The sequence below is a fragment of the Nansenia antarctica genome (genome assembly GCF_963989245.1).
Source record: "Nansenia antarctica genome assembly, chromosome: 2".
Classification (NCBI taxonomy): Eukaryota; Metazoa; Chordata; class Actinopteri; order Argentiniformes; family Microstomatidae; genus Nansenia; species Nansenia antarctica.
Window position 1 is genome coordinate 49633856 of NC_137675.1, and position 21087 is coordinate 49654942.

A 21087-nucleotide genomic window follows, 5' to 3' on the forward strand; every position below is an offset into this window, starting at 1 on the left:
ATTTCAATTATGCAATTAATTGGACAACCTTTAATCTCAACTCACTATGGTAGCTCGCAAATGCATGCCCAACCGACAATTATTACAGTATAACCTTACGTCTCTGAATATAAATTCTGAACTTTCTAAAAACTCATTCAGTATTTAATCCCCCTCACTTGGCAGCAATGAACGTGGCATTTATCAAGGACTGGTGCCTTCAACGGATTGCCATGGAGGAAAATGCAAGGAATGATGATGCAAACATTGAACGTGGTATGGATGCGGAAAAAAACAAAAAACGATTCAGCTGAAGCACGCAGCGCTATGGCCTAGGGCTAATGTGAAACAATACCTCACATTTTCCTCCTGTACTATTCATTTTATTGTTGAAGGCGTTTCAATGGTACATGGAACATCCTGAAAGAACATCCTGATTGAATTTCTTTCCATAGGTCAACATAAATAAACTTGTCAGGGTGTAAGACTAAATACCTTTCCATGTTAGAATGACTGTAAAATACTCTGGTCAAATCCTGCAATAGAATATATAGGCCTACATATAGCAAAATACAGTAGTACTGCAGTGCCCTTTTGTATTACCCACCTGTGGTGTCACAAACAAGTCCTTCAAATGTAATTCCATTGCTCCTTTCTCCATGCCAGAGTTCATTAAGGTGGTGAAAAACTTTGAGGACACAAGGAAGAAATGGCTGTATGCCGAGCTGGAGCTGAAGAGGCACCAGGAGCTGCTGGTGAAGTCAGACGTGGCGCGGACTGCTCTGGAGGTGCAGCTGAAACATGCTCGCAACCAGGTGGACGTGGAGATTAAGAAACGCTACAAGACTGAGGCAGACTATCAGTACCTGGTATGTCTCTGTTTCACCTTGTGATTGACCACTGGACCTCATGATGTCATACAGCCAGAGGTCAAGAATAACGCAACGTCAATGTCCTAACATACATAACGGCAACCGGAAGTGTGTTAGCAGAACTGTTCCACCTAGCTCTACACCATGCATCTTAGGATTCTACCTTGCTCTACACCATGCATCTTAGGATTCTACCTAGCTCTACACCATGCATCTTAGGATTCTACCTAGCTCTACACCATGCATCTTAGGATTCTACCTAGCTCTACACCATGCATCTTAGGATTCTACCTAGCTCTACACCATGCATCTTAGGATTCTCGTGCACTTGAATCTGTGGTGCAATAAATAGATCCCTCTAACGTAAATCAGGCATTTATTGATGAACAATCACTGATGTCAATTAATTAAGATGAGGTGTGAGGTGAGCTTTCCCTTCATATGGATATATTAACATATTAACAGCAGCATGGCGTCCTTTGGCTCCACAGCAGCGGCAGATGCAGCTTATCTGTGAGATACTGGTCAACGACAGCAAGTCCAGCTCGTGTCTGAATGATGAGCAGAGGTCAATGCTGGCCAACTTCAACAACAACAACAACAACCACCACAGGGGAGCCAATGTCACCCAGCACAAAAGCAAACGGTAAGACAAGTGTAACCGAATGGAGAAGATGATAATAATGATAATAATAATAATGCATTTTATTTGTATTGCACTTTTCATTCAAAATAATCTCAGAGTGCTACAGAGAGAAAAAAAACAACAACTGTAAAAACACAAGTTAAAAACGAAACAACCTAAAAACATAATAAGTTAAAAACATAGTAAGAAAAAAGATGGTAAACTCACTCCTCCAAGTTCAAATACACCCCTACCACCCACGCTGTCGAAGTGCTAGCTTTTTGATAGCGTAGCTGGCTAACATGGGGTGTTTGAGGAGACACGTGTTGGCAAGTTCACAAGTTTGATACTCGGTTGGAGTAACCTCAATTGCAGGGCTACTGTTTGCAACAACTTTGGTTCAAGAAGTGTGCTTTATAAATCAGATTTATTATGATTAAATTGATGTCTGTTTCACAAGGATGGCCTTCCCCCCCTAATCTCTCTCTACATCACTCTATTGTTTCTGTAGTAATATTATTATTATATTGTCGTTGACTCATATTTGTGTAATTTCTTCTGATGTCTTAACAGCTTGTCGGTGATCGACGAGTCTTCCTTCCTGTCCCTCTCTGACCTCAGTTATGACAGGACTGATGATGACATGGTACTGTATGATGGTGCTCATGACACACTGAACCAATCCCTTCAAAAACAACTAGAGGGACAATAGAATATGTAGCCTACATGTCAGTGGTGTAATATAACAAAAGCCATAGAGAAACACTTAGAAAGGAATGATGAAGTGTAAAGTATTACCTTGTCAGAGGTGTTGTTTCAATGTGAACAGGACCTGGACACGACCGTGGTTAAACCACTGAAGTCTCGAGCCAGGGAGAAAAGGGTGAGTGTCGTTTCATCTTCTGAACCTCGATCAGACTTCTTGGGGGGAAAGTACATTAGGTACAGTAAGTACATTATGATGGTACAGTAAGTACAGTATGTACACTGACCCAAACTCTGCACTGTTGCCGGGGGTGTTCCCAGCGCTCGTCCATTGGGCCGTGTTCAGGCGCTCCTGGCGGGAAGAGAGGAAGACAGGGGGGGCGCTCCGGAGACTTCCTCGAAAGAAGGCCGATGGAAAAAGTAAGGTTGATGAGCCCTATTGCACTGTGTAGTTTTGACCTGAGAGTACTCTTTGCGTGTGTGTGTGTGTGTGTGTAGGCAACTAAACATTTAAGGCTAGCTGCTACAATCTCTTCAACGGAGGCCTAAGGAATAGCCAGCTCTCGTAACACGACTGAATTCACCCGACCACTTCAGTTTCAACCACATGAAACCACAAAATAGAATTTTTGATGCCCACATGGTTTTCCATGGTTTTCAAAATGTCACACTAAATCTTCTTTGAGGACTTATGTGGTTATTTGTCTGCCACTGCGCAGTAGCAGGCAAGACCAGTGGTAGGAAACGTTATTTGAACCAGCCTGGAGTGAAGCTAAGAGGGCTTTTACTTGGCTTAGCCTGTCTTGTAAACCCTTTAAAAGGATGCGTTCAAAAGCATCCCAACTGAATTCCTTTTTTTACTCAAAACATTCAGTATAGATCCTCTTTCTTATCGGGCCATTACGGGTTATGTTTGAGGTTGTTGGGGACTTCGTCTGGGATAAAAAGAACATGTGCTAGATTATTACTCCACGTGGAATTGTGAATGAGAACAGACGTTGTTTTGTAGCGCCGTTAGCAGTTCCTGGCATGACGTTCCACAGAATCACGCCCAACTAACAGTGGGACCAGAACGGCTCCTAAGCACACTGGTTACATCCTCTCGGTGCTCAAACCTGCCTTCCTGTGTACTCTGGTGGAAACAGTACTGGGCCACACAGCCACCGTCTCTCTGCCTCTGTGACCTTCCCTCTCCTCCCATGTACACAGTAGAGAGCACCCCACAGGGAAGAGAGACAGTTCAACACTGGGACTCAGCCCGTTTGTCCTCATAGCAGCAGGCATGGGATCATCTGATAGCTTCATTAGTCGAGAGCGCTTGTGAAACTTCAAATGACAAGGATTCTCTCTCTCTCTCTCTCTCTCTCTCTCTCTCTCTCTCTCTCTCTCTCTCTCTCTGTCTCTTTGTCTCTCTGTCTCTCTGTCTGTCTCTCTCTCTGTCTCTCTCTCTCTCTCTCTCTCTCTCTGTCTCTCTGTATCTCTCTCTGTCTCTCTCTCTCTCTCTCTGTCTCTCTCTCTCTCTCTCTCTCTCTCTCTCTCTCTCTCTCTCTCTCTCTCTCTCATATATTCAGGAAGTTGAAACGACAGTAGTGAAAACATCGGTCATGACCCCAGAGAGCGGAGGTCAAATCCACATGGTGATAGACATCACCCAGGAGACACCTCCCCCCCGGGTGTTCAGACAGGAGCGCGTCGTCTCCTCTGTCGGCGGTAAGGGAGATAACTGGGTCTCTATTCTTCCTGTCGTACTTCTAACTTCAGTTTAATTTCAGTTGTTTATTCATGATTTCACTTTGCTTTGCCAGTGTAAACAGTTTCCCATTCCAACGAAGCCCACTGAATTGAATGTTCTCACCTCCTGTAGCTCAATATAATAGTTATACTTACTTATAATAACGTAGTTATTGGACTCAGGGCTACAGCTGTGTCAAATGTGTACAACGACACAGAAACATACACAATGTGAAATTCGAATGAAGGCAATCTTTCCCATAACAATTTGATTTATTTGAAATGATTTTGTCCTTTTAGAGCAGACGTCGGTGTGGCTTGCTAATGAGACTATTAGCACTATAGAGCATGACGCCATAACAGAGATGGCTACGGAGGTGGAGACGGAGGTGGAGGTGGAGGTGGAGGTGGAGGTGACAACAACAGCACCTAAACCCCCCCCAGCGTTCACCCCCGCAGCGGAAAAAACCCTGAGGCATTTTTTCCTCTCAAAAACGGTATGAATTGACTAAAATATGAAACCCTCCCAGGTCCGCATTTGAAATTACAATCCATACACGTGTATCTATCCATGGTGTCAGTCAGCCTAATATCTGACGTGTATGACAGGTGAACTATAAACCATGGGCTTGTTAAGAAGGGGGCTGTTAACTTGATAGAGAGATATAACTCTTTATTTTATCCAACAGAGAATAATTTCCGAGATCTAAACTATTCCTTTTCTCTCATGCTCTGTAACTAACTCTCCTGAATAGTCTATCTACCTATCTTCCGCCGTAGACTGAAGACCCTTCTCTAAACTGCCCCTCCTAAAGACCTCTTCATCCCCTCTATGGTTTCTCTATTTAATAAAAAAACAACATAATTCTTCCTTTTAGCATTGTGACTGCCAATGGCCCCTGGTCCTAGCATAAATAACTTTTTCTTGCGATGACTGATGGATAGATGACTCACTTACTTCAACAAATGTGTTTGTTGCTTTGTAAAGGCGTCTGCTAAATGCCAAAAATTGTAAATGTAATAATCCCCATGCATGTCCTGTCAGGTGATCCGAGCGGAGACGTGCGTCCCGTGTGGAAAGAGGATCCGCTTTGGGAAGATGGCTGTGAGGTGCAGGGACTGCCGTGTGGTCGCCCATCCAGAGTGTAAACAGAAGTGCCCGGATAACTGCCTTCCCTCCACCACCTCAGGCCCTCACGGACCTCAGGTGCTTCAACACATAAGCCAAATAGGCAACGGATGCTAACCTATCATTGTGTGCTCAAGCCCAGACCCAAAGTTTCACAGAATTTAGCATGACACCGTCCTCCATTCCTCCCAGTTTGCTTGTCATTATTTAGTGTTAATTGTATTACTTTTGTCCTTAGGGCACGTTAGAGAGCTTTGCTCCGACGACACAGCCGAGGATCCCTCCCATCATTGTTCAGTGCGTCATGGAAATTGAAAAGAGAGGACTGGAGGAGGTGAAATTCTTCTTCTTCTTTTTACCATTTAGCAGACGCTTTATCCAAATTAGATCAACCAAATTTATCTTACAATTAGAGATTACAGGGACGGTCTCCCTGGAGTAACTTAGGGCTGAGTGCCTTACTTAAGGGCACACTAGTGGTGGTGTTCCCAGGTGGGATTTGAACTCATGACTGATCAACTCCACTATCCACTAGGCCAAAGTTAGGCCACCACTACCCCCACCTCAAACCTGAAATGTAATTTCTCTAGTTTACTAGACTACATAACCGGCTGGTTTCAGGTTGACAGGTTGGTAACAGGTTGGTAACAGGTTTGTTACAGGTTGGTAACGGGTTGTTTACCCCTCAGAGAGGTATATAACAGGTTGTTTACCCCTCAGAGAGATATATAACAGGTTGTTTACCCCTCAGAGAGGTATATAACAGGTTGTTTAACCCTCAGAGAGGTATATAACAGGTTGTTTACCCCTCAGAGAGATATATAACAGGTTGTTTACTCCTCAGAGAGGTATATAACAGGTTGTTTACCCCTCAGAGAGGTATATAACAGGTTGTTTACCCCTCAGAGAGGTATATAACAGGTTGTTTACCCCTCAGAGAGGTATATAACAGGTTGTTTACCCCTCAGAGAGGTATATAACAGGTTGTTTACCCCTCAGAGAGGTATATAACAGGTTGTTTACCCCTCAGAGAGATATATAACAGGTTGTTTACCCCTCAGAGAGGTATATAACAGGTTGTTTACCCCTCAGAGAGATATATAACAGGTTGTTTACCCCTCAGAGAGGTATATAACAGGTTGTTTACCCCTCAGAGAGGTATATAACAGGTTGTTTACCCCTCAGAGAGGTATATAACAGGTTGTTTACTCCTCAGAGAGGTATATACCGGGTTCCTGGGGGCGAGCGCCTAGTGAAGGAGCTGAGGGACAAGTACGTCCACAGGAAGGGGCCGCTCCTGCTCAGTAAGGTGGACGAGATCCACGTGGTGTGTGGACTCCTCAAGGACTTCTTGAGGAAACTGAAGGAGCCCCTCCTCACCTTCAGGTTGCATAAAGCTTTCATGGAGGCCTCTGGTATGTGTTCCACTCACTCACACACACACACACTCTGTTGTTGGTTTTCATGTTGAGTTGTAGACTGCAGAACTATTGCAGCAGCACTACAAATAGACCAGGGGACATTTATGCAGTTTTTATATCCAACCTGAGTGATGTTGTTCATTGATGTATTCACCACACGGCAGACTGTCTATCACTGTGAAATGAGCGACTTACTTGTTGTAAGTCGCTTTGGACAAAAACATCTGCTGAATGCCCTAAATGTAAAATATAATACAGAACTACAGAAATATAGAATTGCTAAGTAGTAACGTAGGATGTGGTGGTGTTGTGTGTCACTGGCAGAGATTCCCGACGATGACAACGGTGCAGCGTTAATGTTCCAGGCCATAGCAGACCTGCCCACGGCCAACAAAGACACACTGGCCTTCCTCATGCTTCATCTACAGAAGTAAGATATGGCAGGGGGACTCCTCTCTGCTTGGTATGATACACATATGATATATATATATGTTACGGTACATGTGGGAATACGGTACATGTGGGAAAACTAGGGTTAGGGTTAGGTGCTACGTCGATTTGGTATATGCTGGCATGTCTAACCCTAACCCTAATCCTATCCCTACCCCTAACCTTAACCGTAGCACCCTTGCACCTAACCCTAACCCTAGTTTTCCCACATGTACCGTGTTCCCACATGTACCGTAACATATATATTAGGGCTGGGACTTATACGCATTAATTTCGATTAATTAATTACAGAAAAAAGTAACTTTAAAAAAAAGTAACTTTAAAAAAAAGTTTTAATCACTTTTTTTTTTTTTTTTACCAGCCCTGCCACTTCTGTCCCTTGTGAGAGACTTTTCTCCCTTGCATGCAACATACTGTTGGAATCTTCTAGCATTATGACTGCCGGTGGCCCCTGGTTTTGGCATAGATTACTTTTTCTCACGATGACTGATAGAAAGATGATTCACTTAGTTAGACAAATGTATTTGGTGTAAGTCGCTTTGGATAAAGGCGTCTGCTAAACGGCAAAAATGTAAACGAACGGCAGTAGAATGTCTAAATGACTCCTGGATAACAGTAATGTGTGGGCTCTCCTCCCTCTGCAGAGTCATGAATAGTCCCCTTTGTCAGATGGATCAGAACAACCTGGCCAGGGTGTTTGGACCGACCATCGTGGGGCATGGCATGGCCGAGCCCACCCCGATGACCATTATGAGAGACACAAACATTCAGCCAAAGGTGGACGATTCTCTGCTGTTACGCAAATCACATGTGACACGTTCTAATGCTTTGGTCTTCATGTCATATGTGACACGTTCTAATGCTTCGGTCCTCATGTCATATGTGACACGTTCTAATGCTTTGGTCCTCATGTCAGGATCTGATGTAATGACCGGACTTTTCTTTCGGAAAATGTGAATACATTTCCGCGTTGTTGAAAATCAGTGACACATCGCTAGTCAATTAACACAGCTTGTTTTGTGAGCCTGCTAACAATGTAAAGTAGTGTTATAATTAACTAGTAGGTAGCAGTGGGGACTACACACCGAAATCCATTGCGTTGCAGTATTTTGGCTTGACTAGCGAGTTTGTCTTGTGTTTCTCAACAACATTGAAACGTAGTTCCGTGTTTCAAAATAAAAGTCTGAACATTTTGATTGGTTGCCGACATGCGGACCAAAAGACTAGACTGTGTCACATATGAAAAGACATTCAGGGTTGAAAGTCCAACCAATGTTTCACTGCGACTTGATCCATTCGTGTGATCTGCAGTATTCTAAACCCACTGAAATAAGTCACCTGCAGTGTATTTGAAATGAAAGAAAATTCCTATCACCAAATAACTGATGGGGGCGGGGGGGATAAAACAATGTACATACCTGAAGCAGTTTCCACTTGATTCCGTGGTCCCAGGTCATCGGCCGCATGCTGTCCTTCCCAGCAGGCTACTGGACCCGCCTGCTCGCGGTGGAGAGAGACCGGGTCATCTCCTCGGTGGTCGACGCCAACATCAATAATAACAGAGGTAACCCGGCAGCCCCGCACCAAGCTGGTTCTCCTGTCAACGTAGTTTGGGGTCATCCCCATGTTCCCACAACCCAGTGGTCTCACAGGGTTAGTTAGTTAACTAGGGTTAGTTAGATTACTTAGAAATGTGGGAACATTGGACTGTGGGACCAGTGGGCTGTGGGAACATAGACACGCTCCCTATAGTTTTATGATCAAAATGACTCACTTTTTTTTGGCATTTAATAACTATTGTCTTCATTTCCATTGGATTTGAGTCTGATGCTACTGTAGCGGTATGAAGTTCAAGTGACATTATGATGTGAACAGTAGAACTAGTAATGGATGGTTTGTGGGTTGCATGATATTTGGAATGATTCACTTATTTAGAAGACTTTATTGAATCCAACTTGGGTGGATATGCATTGCATCTTCTATTAACAAGCCCAGACATTACATGGCATTTGAATCATGTTTACCGTACACTGCCTTAACATACAGTATCATCTCTCATCTTTCTAGATTGTCTGTTTAAACCTCTGACTTCCCCTGAAATGATGGCATACTCCCAGACTCCTGCCAATGGTTCCATTAGGGGACGAATAAGAACCCTGGGCATTGCTTTCAACAGCACGTAAGGCTGTATTTTCACTATTGTCTTGATAGGATATGAGTGAGGATATACAGCGCCCTGCGTAAGTAATGGAACATTGAAGAGGACAGGACATTTTTAGGAAATGTTGTTGTCGTTCTTTTGGCTCAACACTCCAAAGGATTTGAGATCGAACAATTACTATACGACTAAAGTAGAGATTCTCAGCTTTTGGTGATGGTTTTGGTGTACATATTGGTTTCACCATTGAGAAATGACACCAGCTTGTATGCGTAGTCCCCCTATTTCAGGGCACCCAAATGTGATTTGAGTGATCTTCTCTGGTGACGCTCTGCCAGGCCTGTACCTCAGACGCTCTGCCAGGCCTGGACTGCAGCCAACTTCAGTTGTTGTTTGTTTTTAGGTCTTTTTGTGTAGAGCCGAAAGAAGAGAAATTGCTTCACTGTCCCATTACTTATGCAGAGGACTGTATTTCTTAGCCTTACTGTTTGATAAGAAGTTGGCTCTCCACATTGTTACTTGTATATGATAATAATATGTGCCATTTAGCTAACGCTTTTATCCAAAGTGACTTGCATTGCAGTGAGTGCATACATGTTCAGTATATTATTGTCTTCATTAACACACACTTTCTGCTTCTTTTCCCCAGTCAAAAGGCAAAGACGACTGGCTCAGCCAGAAAGTTCTTCACCTCCCCCACCGGAGTTTGAAACTCATTTAGTTGGGGGGTAGTGGTGGTCTAGTGGATAGTGAGTTGGACTTGGGATCGGAAGGTTGTGAGTTCAAATCCCACCTGAAGCCACACCACTACTAGTGTGCCCTTGGATAAGGCACTTAGCCCTCAGTTACTCCAGGGGGAATGTCCCTGTAATTCGTAATTGTAAGTCGCTTTGGATAAAAGCGTCTGCTAAATGGCAAAATTAAATTAATTAAAATTATTTAATTTACTGTAACAGATTTTAATGTACATTTGATTGAATAAAGATGTTATTGCTGAAGTGGTTTGCTGAATCTCTTTGTTGATGAAAGATAACACTCAGTACATGATGCTCATAGAGCCGCTGGTCTCTGGGTGAGATTTTGAAGGGGTTGCTCTGTCCAGGGTGTGTGTATTTCACAGACATGCTCAAACAATGTCTCTACTTATTGTAAATCAAACATCTCACTGCACAAATATCCCAACAATTTTAATTTGTTTTAATTTAGCAGCTCATTTTCTTACGTATCTTACATTCTTATGTATCACACTGTCTCATTACTAGCACAGTACAGTTGAGTTTATGGGCGTTTCGTCTTAGAATTACAGCAGTAAGAGCTGAGTATCTCGTGGCCGTGGACATAACCATCAGAACAGGAAGTGACATCTGTTACTCTTCATCAAAGACAAAACCAAAATTAAAACTTCAGTCAGTTAAAGCTCCTTTTCATCCACAGCATCAATGTGAACGGTTAGGATCCAGCAGTGGCACAGCCCCGGATATGAAGGCTTTGGAAAAGAAGCAGGGTCTTCTTCTATGGTGTGGAACATTAAGAATAGAGTTGCAGATAGAGATTCTATGTATTTAGTAGAATAGAGTTGCATTAAGAATAGAGATTCTATGTATTTAGTAGAATAGAGTTGCATTAAGAATAGAGATAGAGATTCTATGTGGACGGCTCACTATTAGATTCTTTTGCAAGACTTTTTTGAACATCCTTGAATGTTACATGAACATGAAGAGATCGTAGCTTACAGAACACATGTACACACACACACATTGTCTCGCTCACAGACACAATTCACACACACACACACACACACACACACACACACACAACAGAAGCAGAGAAGCTCTTAAGTGCAGTAGGCTGGGTGCCTGTGGGCCTCTAGAGCTCGGGCAGGCCAGGCATGGGGAAGCGTCCAGCAAAGGCCTCCACCTCCCCCCTGATCTCAGCTACCCGCTGCTGGTGCTTCTCTCCATGGGCCAGGGCCTCCTTAAACTCCTTCAGGGTGGCCTTGGGGTTCAGACTGTTCTGGATCACTAACGTCAGCTCTATACCTGCAGACAGAGAGACAGGAGTTAGGAGGGCTAGGGGTCAGCTCTATACCTGCAGACAGAGACAGGACAGGAGTTAGGAGGGCTAGGGGTCAACATCAGCTCTATAGCTGCAGACAGAGAGACAGGAGTTAGGAGGTCTAGGGGTCAGCTCTATAGCTGCAGACAGAGAGACAGGACAGGAGTTAGGAGGGCTAGGGGTCAGCTCTATAGCTGCAGACAGAGAGACAGGACAGGAGTTAGGAGGTCTAGGGGTCAGCTCTATAGCTGCAGACAGAGACAGGACAGGAGTTAGGAGGTCTAGGGGTCAGCTCTATAGCTGCAGACAGAGAGACAGGACAGGAGTTAGGAGGGCTAGGGGTCAGCTCTATAGCTGCAGACAGAGAGACAGGACAGGAGTTAGGAGGTCTAGGGGTCAGCTCTATAGCTGCAGACAGAGAGACAGGACAGGAGTTAGGAGGGCTAGGGGTCAACATCAGCTCTATAGCTGCAGACAGAGAGACAGGACAGGAGTTAGGAGGGCTAGGGGTCAACATCAGCTCTATAGCTGCAGACAGAGACAGGACAGGAGATAGGAGGTCTAGGGGTCAGCTCTATAGCTGCAGACATAGAGACAGGAGTTAGGAGGTCTAGGGGTCAGCTCTATAGCTGCAGACAGAGAGACAGGAGTTAGGAGGTCTAGGGGTCAGCTCTATAGCTGCAGACAGAGAGACAGGACAGGAGATAGGAGGTCTAGGGGTCAGCTCTATAGCTGCAGACAGAGAGACAGGACAGGAGATAGGAGGTCTAGGGGTCAGCTCTATAGCTGCAGACAGAGAGACAGGACAGGAGTTAGGAGGTCTAGGGGTCAGCTCTATAGCTGCAGACATAGAGACAGGACAGGAGTTAGGAGGTCTAGGGGTCAGGACTACAGTAGGGTTAGGGTTAAGGCTCAGGGAGGTTAAAGGTCACCTCTGTGGATGAACTCTGCCACCTTCTTGAAGTCCTCCTCCACCAGGCCTCTGGAGGTCAGGGCAGGGGAGCCGAGCCTCAGACCGCTGGGACGCAGAGCACTCTTATCACCTACACACACACACACAGGTTACACACACAAACAGAGGTTACACCCACACCCACACCTACACACACGTTACCTGGACAGGTGTTCTTGTTGCAGGCGATAGAGCAGGCTTCCAGAACCTTCTCAGCCCGTCCTCCATCAGTTCCGTTGGGCCGCAGGTCCGTATCCATGGTTGACGAGGGTGTTGGACATGGCTTTGCAGTTAGCCAACACCTGCAGCTGGTACACACACACACACACACACACACACACACACACACACACACACACACACACACACACATACCCTTCCTGTAGAAGATGACCGCAGACCGGCAGCCTCTGAGTGTTTTGTGTGTTGTCGTGGAAACGACGTCGCAATACTCGAAGGGGGAGGGCACGACCCCGGCCGCCACCAACCCGCTGATGTGGGCCATGTCAGACATCAGGAACGCCGCGTTCTCGTCTGCGATCCTCCGCAGGCGGGAGTAGTCAAGGTTACGGGAGTAACAGCTGGTTCCTGGGGGGAAACGAAACAGGAAGTAGAAACGGGCCTGAAACATTCAAGCCTGACCCCTGAGATGAGACCCAAGCCCAGCCAGTTGGAGCCTAAAAATACTAGAAAAAGACTGTACCTTTATCCATTACACACAACAATAACATTAAAGAGGAGAGGAGAAAGCCACTCTCACTGTGGAGAGAGAGAGAGAGAGAGAGAGAATTTGAACTCTTGCTAATTGGAAATGTTTACTCCCTAGGTCCAATCAGGTTCAGGATGACATTTTTTTAATTCTAGAGGGAAGGAGAAAAGGAGGAAGAGGAGGAGGAAGAGACAAGAGTTCAGTTGCCCAGGGGGAGGGTTAGCGATAGTGCTAGAATAGATCGCATGGATCTACACCAGATGCAGTGAGACTCCCAAAGATTGTGTAGCTCACGTGGAAAAATCACACCGCTCATGTGTACAAATATTTAGAGTCCAGTCTCTGGATTCACCTGGAGACACCAGATTAGATGAGGATGAAACATCACTTTCAGTACTGGTTAACACCATCCTAATCCATTCAGCGTGGATGGAGGTTTTCCCGCTGGGTTTACCTGGGTGGGCTGAAGAGAGAGTGTCACTGTTTCATACCCAAACCGGTCTCTGGAGGACTTTAATGTGTTACACTGGGGTGTTTTTATGGAACAGCCTGTCAATTCATTTGAAACATTTTACCTGTTCTCCCATGCTTACAGCCTCCCCTACCTCCTAACCATCTCCCCTGTCCCTACCACCCCCCCTCCCCGTTCGTTAACTCTGTGTTCTGTGCCCATGTTATCTGTTGCTTGTTGTTTCTGTGTTTTCCGTTTCTCCCATATTGTCAGCGTCTTTGAGCCTCGGAAAAGCGCTATATAAATTTAATGAATTATTATTATTATTATTATTACTAGCATTTGCAAATTTAAAAATCCACCCCCCCCAAAAAAAAAAAAACGTTTTAAAACAATTGTTTTCATTAAATTGTTTTACTTCTGTCCCACAATGCACATTTTAGACTAGCCAACAACATTTTGTTCAATTTTATTATTAATATATACAGTACATATATACATTATAATCTACGTATTATTCTATTAGTTTTTAAGGAAGGCTTCTCGACAAACCCTACCGCGTTTCTCAACCTCCACTGCACACTTTGCCTGTGTGTGTGTGTGTGTGTCTCTATACCTTGTAGGGCATGGACTCAAAGAAGATGGAGGTAGCAAAGATCTTCTTCTTGTCGGTCATGAAGCCCGTGGGTCCGTTTGCTCCTTCCATAGGGTCCTGTAGGGGGGGCGGGGGGGGGGGGGGGGGCGGGGGGCTGTGATTGGGTGGGGGGTGGTGGGCGGGGGCTGTGATAGGGGGGGGTGGGTGGCGGGGGGGTTGTGATTGGGCGGGTGGGTGGGAGGTATCTGGCGGGAGGGACATTTGTGGGAGGAGGGGTAGGTGGGGAACTATTGGGGTAAAGGGAGATTGGGAAGGGAAGGGGAGGGGGGGGGGTTGAAAGGTTTATGCGCATTTTGTATTTGTACTGGTAAACCGTATTTTTGTTATTCTATTTTCTCCTTTGTTTATTTGTATGTTACCACTCCCCTTGTTTTACTCCCTGAAATAATAATAAAAAATTGATCCCAAAAATGAAGCCGTGGGTCAGGTGACCTCCGTCCGGCAAGGCTCCTCCCGTGAGGCTCCACGATGGCCGTGTACACGGCGAAGTTAGCCGGGGACCCCGAGTACGGCTGCACGTTGACGCCCCACTTCTCTGCGTCCAGCCCGTACACCTCCAGGGCTCTCCTCTGACACAGCCTCTCCAGCTCATCCACATGCTCTGTACCCCCATAGTACCTACACACACACACACACACACACACACACACACACACACACACACACACAACACACACACACACATAAATCAGTGCTTTCTAACCTATCCTAACCCTCTTTGTCTGTTGTGCTGTGTGTGTGTGTGTGTGTGTGTGTGTGTGTGTGTGTGTGTGTGTGTGTGTACCTCTGTCCAGGGTATCTTTGATGTTCTCTCTCTAACATCAAGCTAAACCTTGTCAATAAAGTCCATCAAAGAAAGAGGCGTAGGGTGGCTTTTCAAATCAGGTATATTGAACTGGTAAAAACTGCAAGACAAACAGCACAAAACATGTTTCAACAGGATGTAAACAAACAGTGGTTAGCTAGAAAGTCCGCTTTTTTGGCCTAACAATCTAGCTACAAAATAATAACTAAAAACATAATATTCCCAACAAATGATGACTAATATATAAAGCTACCAATCCAACACTTGATATTTCGTACTTACAACATTGCTTTGTGTAAATCTGAACATGGATGTTGAATGATGAATGGAGAACACACATAACATCTCGGTCTCTCTGGCAAAGGACGAACTCCCAACCCGGAAGTAGATTTGCGGTAAACATATTTTAGTTAATATTTGATGTAGTGACACCACTTGTGTCACCACTTGTGTCACTACATCAAATATTAACTAAAATATGTATATACATTGTTATCAAATATGAACTTTTTAACTTTTTCTAAAGAAAATAAAGTAAGTGTTGCAGGACAACACACTCCCCGCCTGACCTGTTGATGGTCACTATGGATTTAAGGGTGAGTAATATCAAAGTCTCTTGATCAATCTTTAGGCAGAAGTAGAATGAGTTCTGCAATAGGTCTTAGAAAGGTTTTGGCAGTCCCTTGGTCTGTTGTCTTCACCTCAACCTTCCTGACATGTCCATCTTTTCCAGGGAATGTGGCCGTGATCCTGGCCATAGGCCAGCAGTTGCGGGCCATCTGCTTGTCCCTGAGCAGAACGAGATCGTCAACTTGAAGGTCCCTTCGAGTTGCTGTCCATTTCGGTCGCTGCTGCAAGGAAGGTAAGTATTCACGACTCCAGCGAGCCCAGAACTGGTTTGCCAGAGCCTGAACTTGTCTCCATAGTTTTGTGTGTAAGTCCTTTTCTGTAAAATCCCCAGGAGGGGGAGGAGCTCCTGACTTCTGTGTGAGGAGCATGGATGGTGAGAGTATGAAGGGGCTCTCCGGATCCGTAGATACAGGTAGGAGTGGTCGTGCATTTATGATTGCCGAGACCTCGGCCATTAAGGTGCACAGTACTTCATGAGTAAGGCGAGGGTTTTGCTGCAGGAGCATTGCGTAGAGTATTCTTCTGGAGACGCCGATCATACGCTCCCATGAACCTCCCATATGAGAGGCGTGTGGCGGGTTGAAGATCCAGCTGCAACCTTGGTTACTCAGGTACGCCTGTACAGTCTTATCCATTCCGAGCTCCTTGCTGGCGCCGATGAAGTTTGTGCCACAGTCGGAACGGAGCTGTTTTGCTGGACCTCTGAGTGCGAAGAAGCGTCGAAGAGCATTTATGCAGCTGGAAGTATCCATAGTCTCAATGACTTCTAGATGAACGGCTCTTGAACTCATACAGGTGAACATGATAGCCCACCTCTTGCTCTCTGCCTGTCCTCCTCTGGTGCGTCTTGTAGTCACGGACCAAGGTCCAAAGACGTCAAGGCCAACGTAAGTGAAAGGAGAGCAGGTTTTGAGGCGTTCCGGAGGAAGGTCTGACATGCGTTGTTCTTCCAGCTTTCCACGTAACTTGCGGCAGGTTATGCACTTGTGGAGAACTGAGTTGATAAGTGTCTTGCCTCCCAAGATCCAGAGTCCTTTTGATCTGATTGCACCTTCTGTCAGGTGACGGCCTTGGTGTTTCACCTGCTCATGGTGATGACGGGTAAGCAGCAGAGAGAGGTGGCCATCCTTTGGCAGAATGATAGGATTATTTTCTGCTGCTGGGAGTTGAGCGTGTTTCAGACGTCCTCCAACGCGAATGAGATCGTCTTCCAAGATAGGGCTAAACTTCTGCAAGGGGCTGTTCTTGGGAATAGGTTTGTTGTCCCGGAGGGCTTTCAGTTTCTTTGGAAAGGCTGTGTTTTGTGCTGATTTAAGGATGACATCTGTTGCTTGAGCTAGTTCATCCGGAGTCCGAGGTGAGTCACACCTATGCCAGCCTTTACATTTTCCGTTTTGATTCGTTTTCTTGCAGGATCTTGCCATGTGGATCAGGAGTGCCACTCCTCGTACCAGGGAAGTGAAGGTGGAGAATCGTAGGAAGCGATCCGAGGTAAGTATTGGTTCCAGGTAGGTAGCGCAGGTTTGTATCTGTGGTCTGATTTCTTTGTCCTTTTCGGGTTGAATCAAGTCAAACGTCTCATTTGTTTGTGTTTCCTCTGCAGGTTTTCGACGCAGGAAGGCGGGTCCTGTGAACCAGGAGGATCGCGCCAGTCGGGATGCAGGTAAGGAACGTGAGGCATGGTCTGCCGGGTTTGCTTCTGTATGTACGTACCGCCATTGTGCGGGCTTTGAGGACTGTCGGATACGTTGAACTCTGTTGTGGACGTAAGTGTAGAATCTTTTAGACTCATTGCAGATGTATCCGAGCACTACTTTGCTGTCTGTGTAGAAGCGGACAGCATCCAGTTTCAGGTCCATCTCATCTTGAATGAGATCTGCCATCTCTGCTCCCAAGACAGCGGCACACAGCTCCAATCGAGGGATGGTAGGTTCGGACAAGGGCGCCAGTTTAGCTTTTCCCATAACGAATCCCACCTCGGTGTGTCCGTCTTCCTGCACTGCTTTCAGATATGCCACAGCGCCGATGGCCTTGGTTGAGGCGTCCGTGAACACACATAGCTCAGTGTTCACAGCTTTGGAGAGTGAGGAATCGGTGTATGTACGTGGGATGTGGAGCTGTTTTAAGTCTTGAAGCGAGTCTTTCCAGTTTTTCCAGCTACCCAGTTTGTCTTCTGGGAGAGGAGCGTCCCAGTCTGCTTGTTCAGAAGTGAGTTCTCTGAGGATGGCACTTCCCTGGATCGTGACGGGAGCCAGCAGGCCCAGGGGGTCGAAGACACTGTTGACAGCGGAGAGCACTCCACGTCGGGTGAAAGGTTTGTCCATAGTTGATGCAGAGAAGGTGAATGTGTCAGATAAGATCTCCCAGAGCAGCCCTAGGCTCCGTTGTGTAGGTGAGTTTTCTCCACTGAGATCCAAATCTTTGATCACCTGAGCACAGTCTTCTGGTGAGAATGACTCCATGACTGTCTTCCGGTTCGACACAAACTTGTGCAAACGAAGGTTTGATTCAGCGAGTGAGGACTGAGTTTGCTGTAGAAGGTTGATAGCCTCAGCCTCAGTAGGTAAGGATATCAGTCCATCGTCCACGTAGAAGTGGTTCTCCACAAACTTGACGGTGTCAGCTCCATACTTGCGAGCACCTTCTCTGATGGCACATCGCAGACCGTAGATGGCTATAGCAGGGGAAGGCCCGTTGCCAAAAACGTGGACCTTCATCCGATACTCAATAACTTCCTTGTTGATGTCGTTGTCCTTGTACCACAAAAAACGCAGGTAGTTGCGATGATCTTCATTCACCAGGAAGCAATGGAACATCTGCTGGATGTCTGCCAGGATTGCGACCTTCTCTTTCCGGAAACATAGCAGGACCCCGAGGAGGGTATTATTGAGGTCAGGCCCATTGAGGAGCACATCGTTGAGAGAAACACCAAAGTACTGGGCACTGGAATCGAAGACCACCCTGATTTGATTGGGTTTCTGTGGGTGGTAGACGCCAAATGTAGGAAGATACCAGCACTCTTGATCTGGTTTCAAAGGCGGTGCTACCTCGGCGTGTCCATTGGCAAAGATTTTCCCCATGAATTTCACATATTGATCCTGCATTTCAGGCCTTTTCTTCAGGGTCCGTTGCAGGGATGAGAACCGCTTGACAACTTGCTCTTTGTTGTTTGGCAGAGGCTGGCGTGGTTCTCTGAACGGCAGTGGGGCGACCCAACTGTTCTCGTTGTCTCTGAAGACGTGTCTGTCCATGATTTCTAAGAAGATGGTGTCTTCCACTGAAGGAGCAGGCTTGTTGTCGTGCTCAGTTCGGTTGAACACTGTCTGTCCCAGCATCCTCTCAGGAGTTTTGTCAGGCTTATTGAAGCCTTGATGTGTGTCCTTGATGTGCATGAAGCTTGGGCAGGGCTCGAAGATTGAAGGCCGTCCGCTGTCGAGCACATGTGTCTTGTATGCATTGACTGTAGGTTTATGCATGCTCCCTAGGCAGACCTCTCCGATTACCACCCACCCTAAGTCTAGACGTTGGGCAAAGGGAGAGTCATGTGGTCCGTTCACTTGCTGCCTGACCTTGTGAACACGAAGAACATCTCTGCCGAGTAAGATGAGTATCTCCGCTTTGGGGTCCAGTTCTGGAATTTGTTGAGTAAGATGACGGAGATGAGGCTGGTGCTGAACTGCGTTTGGGGTCGGAATCTCACTCCGATTGTTTGGAATGTCAGGACACTCAGTGAGTGTTGGGAGAGAGATGTGGACTTTTCCATCCAGTGACTCCATCTGAAGTCCTTCTGCCTTCTTTCCTGATGTTTCTATGATGCCAGAGCATGTTCTGAGACGGTATGGGAAGGTTTCACTCTCCATGCCGAAAAGTTCGAAGAGCTCTGGTTTATCGTCAAACTGGTACAGACCTGAGTTAACAAGGTCTCGTCGTACCAAATACTGTGCTAGAGTCTCTATTGGATTTGGTGTGCTAGCTGGCTGAGTGTGTCGGGGAACGTATGATGGCGTATTTACATTTAAGGTAGGTGTTGGTTTTACAAACTCATACTTGAATTCAACTTTAGGAGGATCAGGTAGGTTTGGTGGAGGTAAGTACATTCTTTCAGGATGTGTGTATTGTGTCTCAGGATTTGGCTTATTGTAGTTGAGCTGAGACTGTTGTGTGACAGGTAGGTTAACTGGTAATGTCCCTGTCACAAAGCTGTCGAGTGATCTGTTATCAAGTGAGTGAACGACAGGCTGTGCCAATGAGTGTTGTGAGGGAGAAGTACTCCTTAGCTCGATTTGATCTTGAACATAGCTATGTGTGCGTTCCATTTTTGTCCTCTCAGATACAGATTTTTCCGATTTTTCTTCCCTGACTTCAGACGTTAATAACATTGCTTTAACTACCTCTGCTTCTCTTTGGGATGTAAGCACTTCCAACTCGGTATCCAGTCTAGTAGTTTCCAATTTTATTACGGCCTTTTCCATTTTTAATTTTGCTTCCTGGGCTGCGTATGCAGCTCTCACCTTTAACGCCTCTGCTTTGGCCCGGGCCCGGGCCACACTTCTGGAGGACGCTGTATCTTTGCTCCCCACCGACCTCTTGCTTCCATGGGATGACATCTTATCCAAATCAGATGGTGAAAGTCTGTTTTTTTACTTTGATGTTCTCTCTCTAACATCAAGCTAAACCTTGTCAATAAAGTCCACCAAAGAAAGAGGCGTAGGGTGGCTTTTCAAATCAGGTATATTGAACTGGTAAAAACTGCAAGACAAACAGCACAAAACATGTTTCAACAGGATGTAAACAAACAGTGGTTAGCTAGAAAGTCCGCTTTTTTGGCCTAACAATCTAGCTACAAAATAATAACTAAAAACATAATATTCCCAACAAATGATGACTAATATATAAAGCTACCAATCCAACACTTGATATTTCGTACTTACAACATTGCTTTGTGTAAATCTGAACATGGATGTTGAATGATGAATGGAGAACACGCATAACGTCTCGGTCTCTCTCTGGCAAAGGACGAACTCCCAAACCGGAAGTAGATTTGCGGTAAACAGGAAGTGGTGTCACTACATCAAATATTAACTAAAATATTTATATACATTGTTATCAAATATGAACTTTTTAACTTTTTCTAAAGAAAATAAAGAAAGTGTTGCTGGACAACACAGTATCCCTCTGAGTACTTGTTGTTCATGCAGGACCCCAGTGCCTCCAGAACAGCCCTGCTGGTGAAGTTCTCAGAGGCGATCAGCTCCAAGCCATAAGTCTGTCTGTGCTTCTCTTTCATTATGAGGTTAAACACCTGGGAGACACATCACACACACACAAAATACAGATTTTTTTCCCTTCATCCCCTATCTAATGTCACACACCTTTAACATTCCCACTCCCCCCTGCCAGGCCCTCACCTCTGAGTCGTTGGTGGAGAGGGTTTCCTGCATCATCCTGTTGTGTGACTCCCACAGGTCTTTGCTCGCGTGGTGACCGTTAGTCCCAGACATGACTGGGCTGTTTCCCTCTCACAGATACAGGAGATCTACACAAACACAACTACTCAACATTTATTTATACTCAACAGATATTTACACATATGCAATACCCCCCCCCCACCCCTCACAAACACAAACAAACAGCGCATCTCCGCTGTCAAGGTTCATTACGCCATCACACACCCCTCTGTCATGTACTGTACCTGGACATTGCTACATGCCTACAAAGTTCACTTTTGCCCCCAGACAGCTATCTCTGATATGAATTTAT

At 45.7% G+C, this 21087-nt stretch overlaps 1 protein-coding gene across 1 annotated transcript; it reads left to right on the forward strand.

Annotated features, from left to right (window-relative positions):
* Window positions 1-638: 638 nt before the first annotated feature.
* On the forward strand, window positions 639-9052 carry LOC308150223 (rac GTPase-activating protein 1-like; the record flags this gene model as incomplete). Its single annotated transcript, XM_080523076.1, has 14 exons — window positions 639-848; window positions 1343-1497; window positions 2050-2122; window positions 2306-2359; window positions 2503-2601; window positions 3753-3891; window positions 4213-4409; window positions 4958-5119; window positions 5280-5375; window positions 6258-6456; window positions 6787-6892; window positions 7557-7689; window positions 8365-8476; window positions 9030-9052. 14 exons carry the CDS (start codon window positions 639-641, stop codon window positions 9050-9052), a joined length of 1758 nt encoding a protein of 585 aa, XP_080379202.1.
* Between the last annotated feature and the right edge of the window lie 12035 nt (window positions 9053-21087).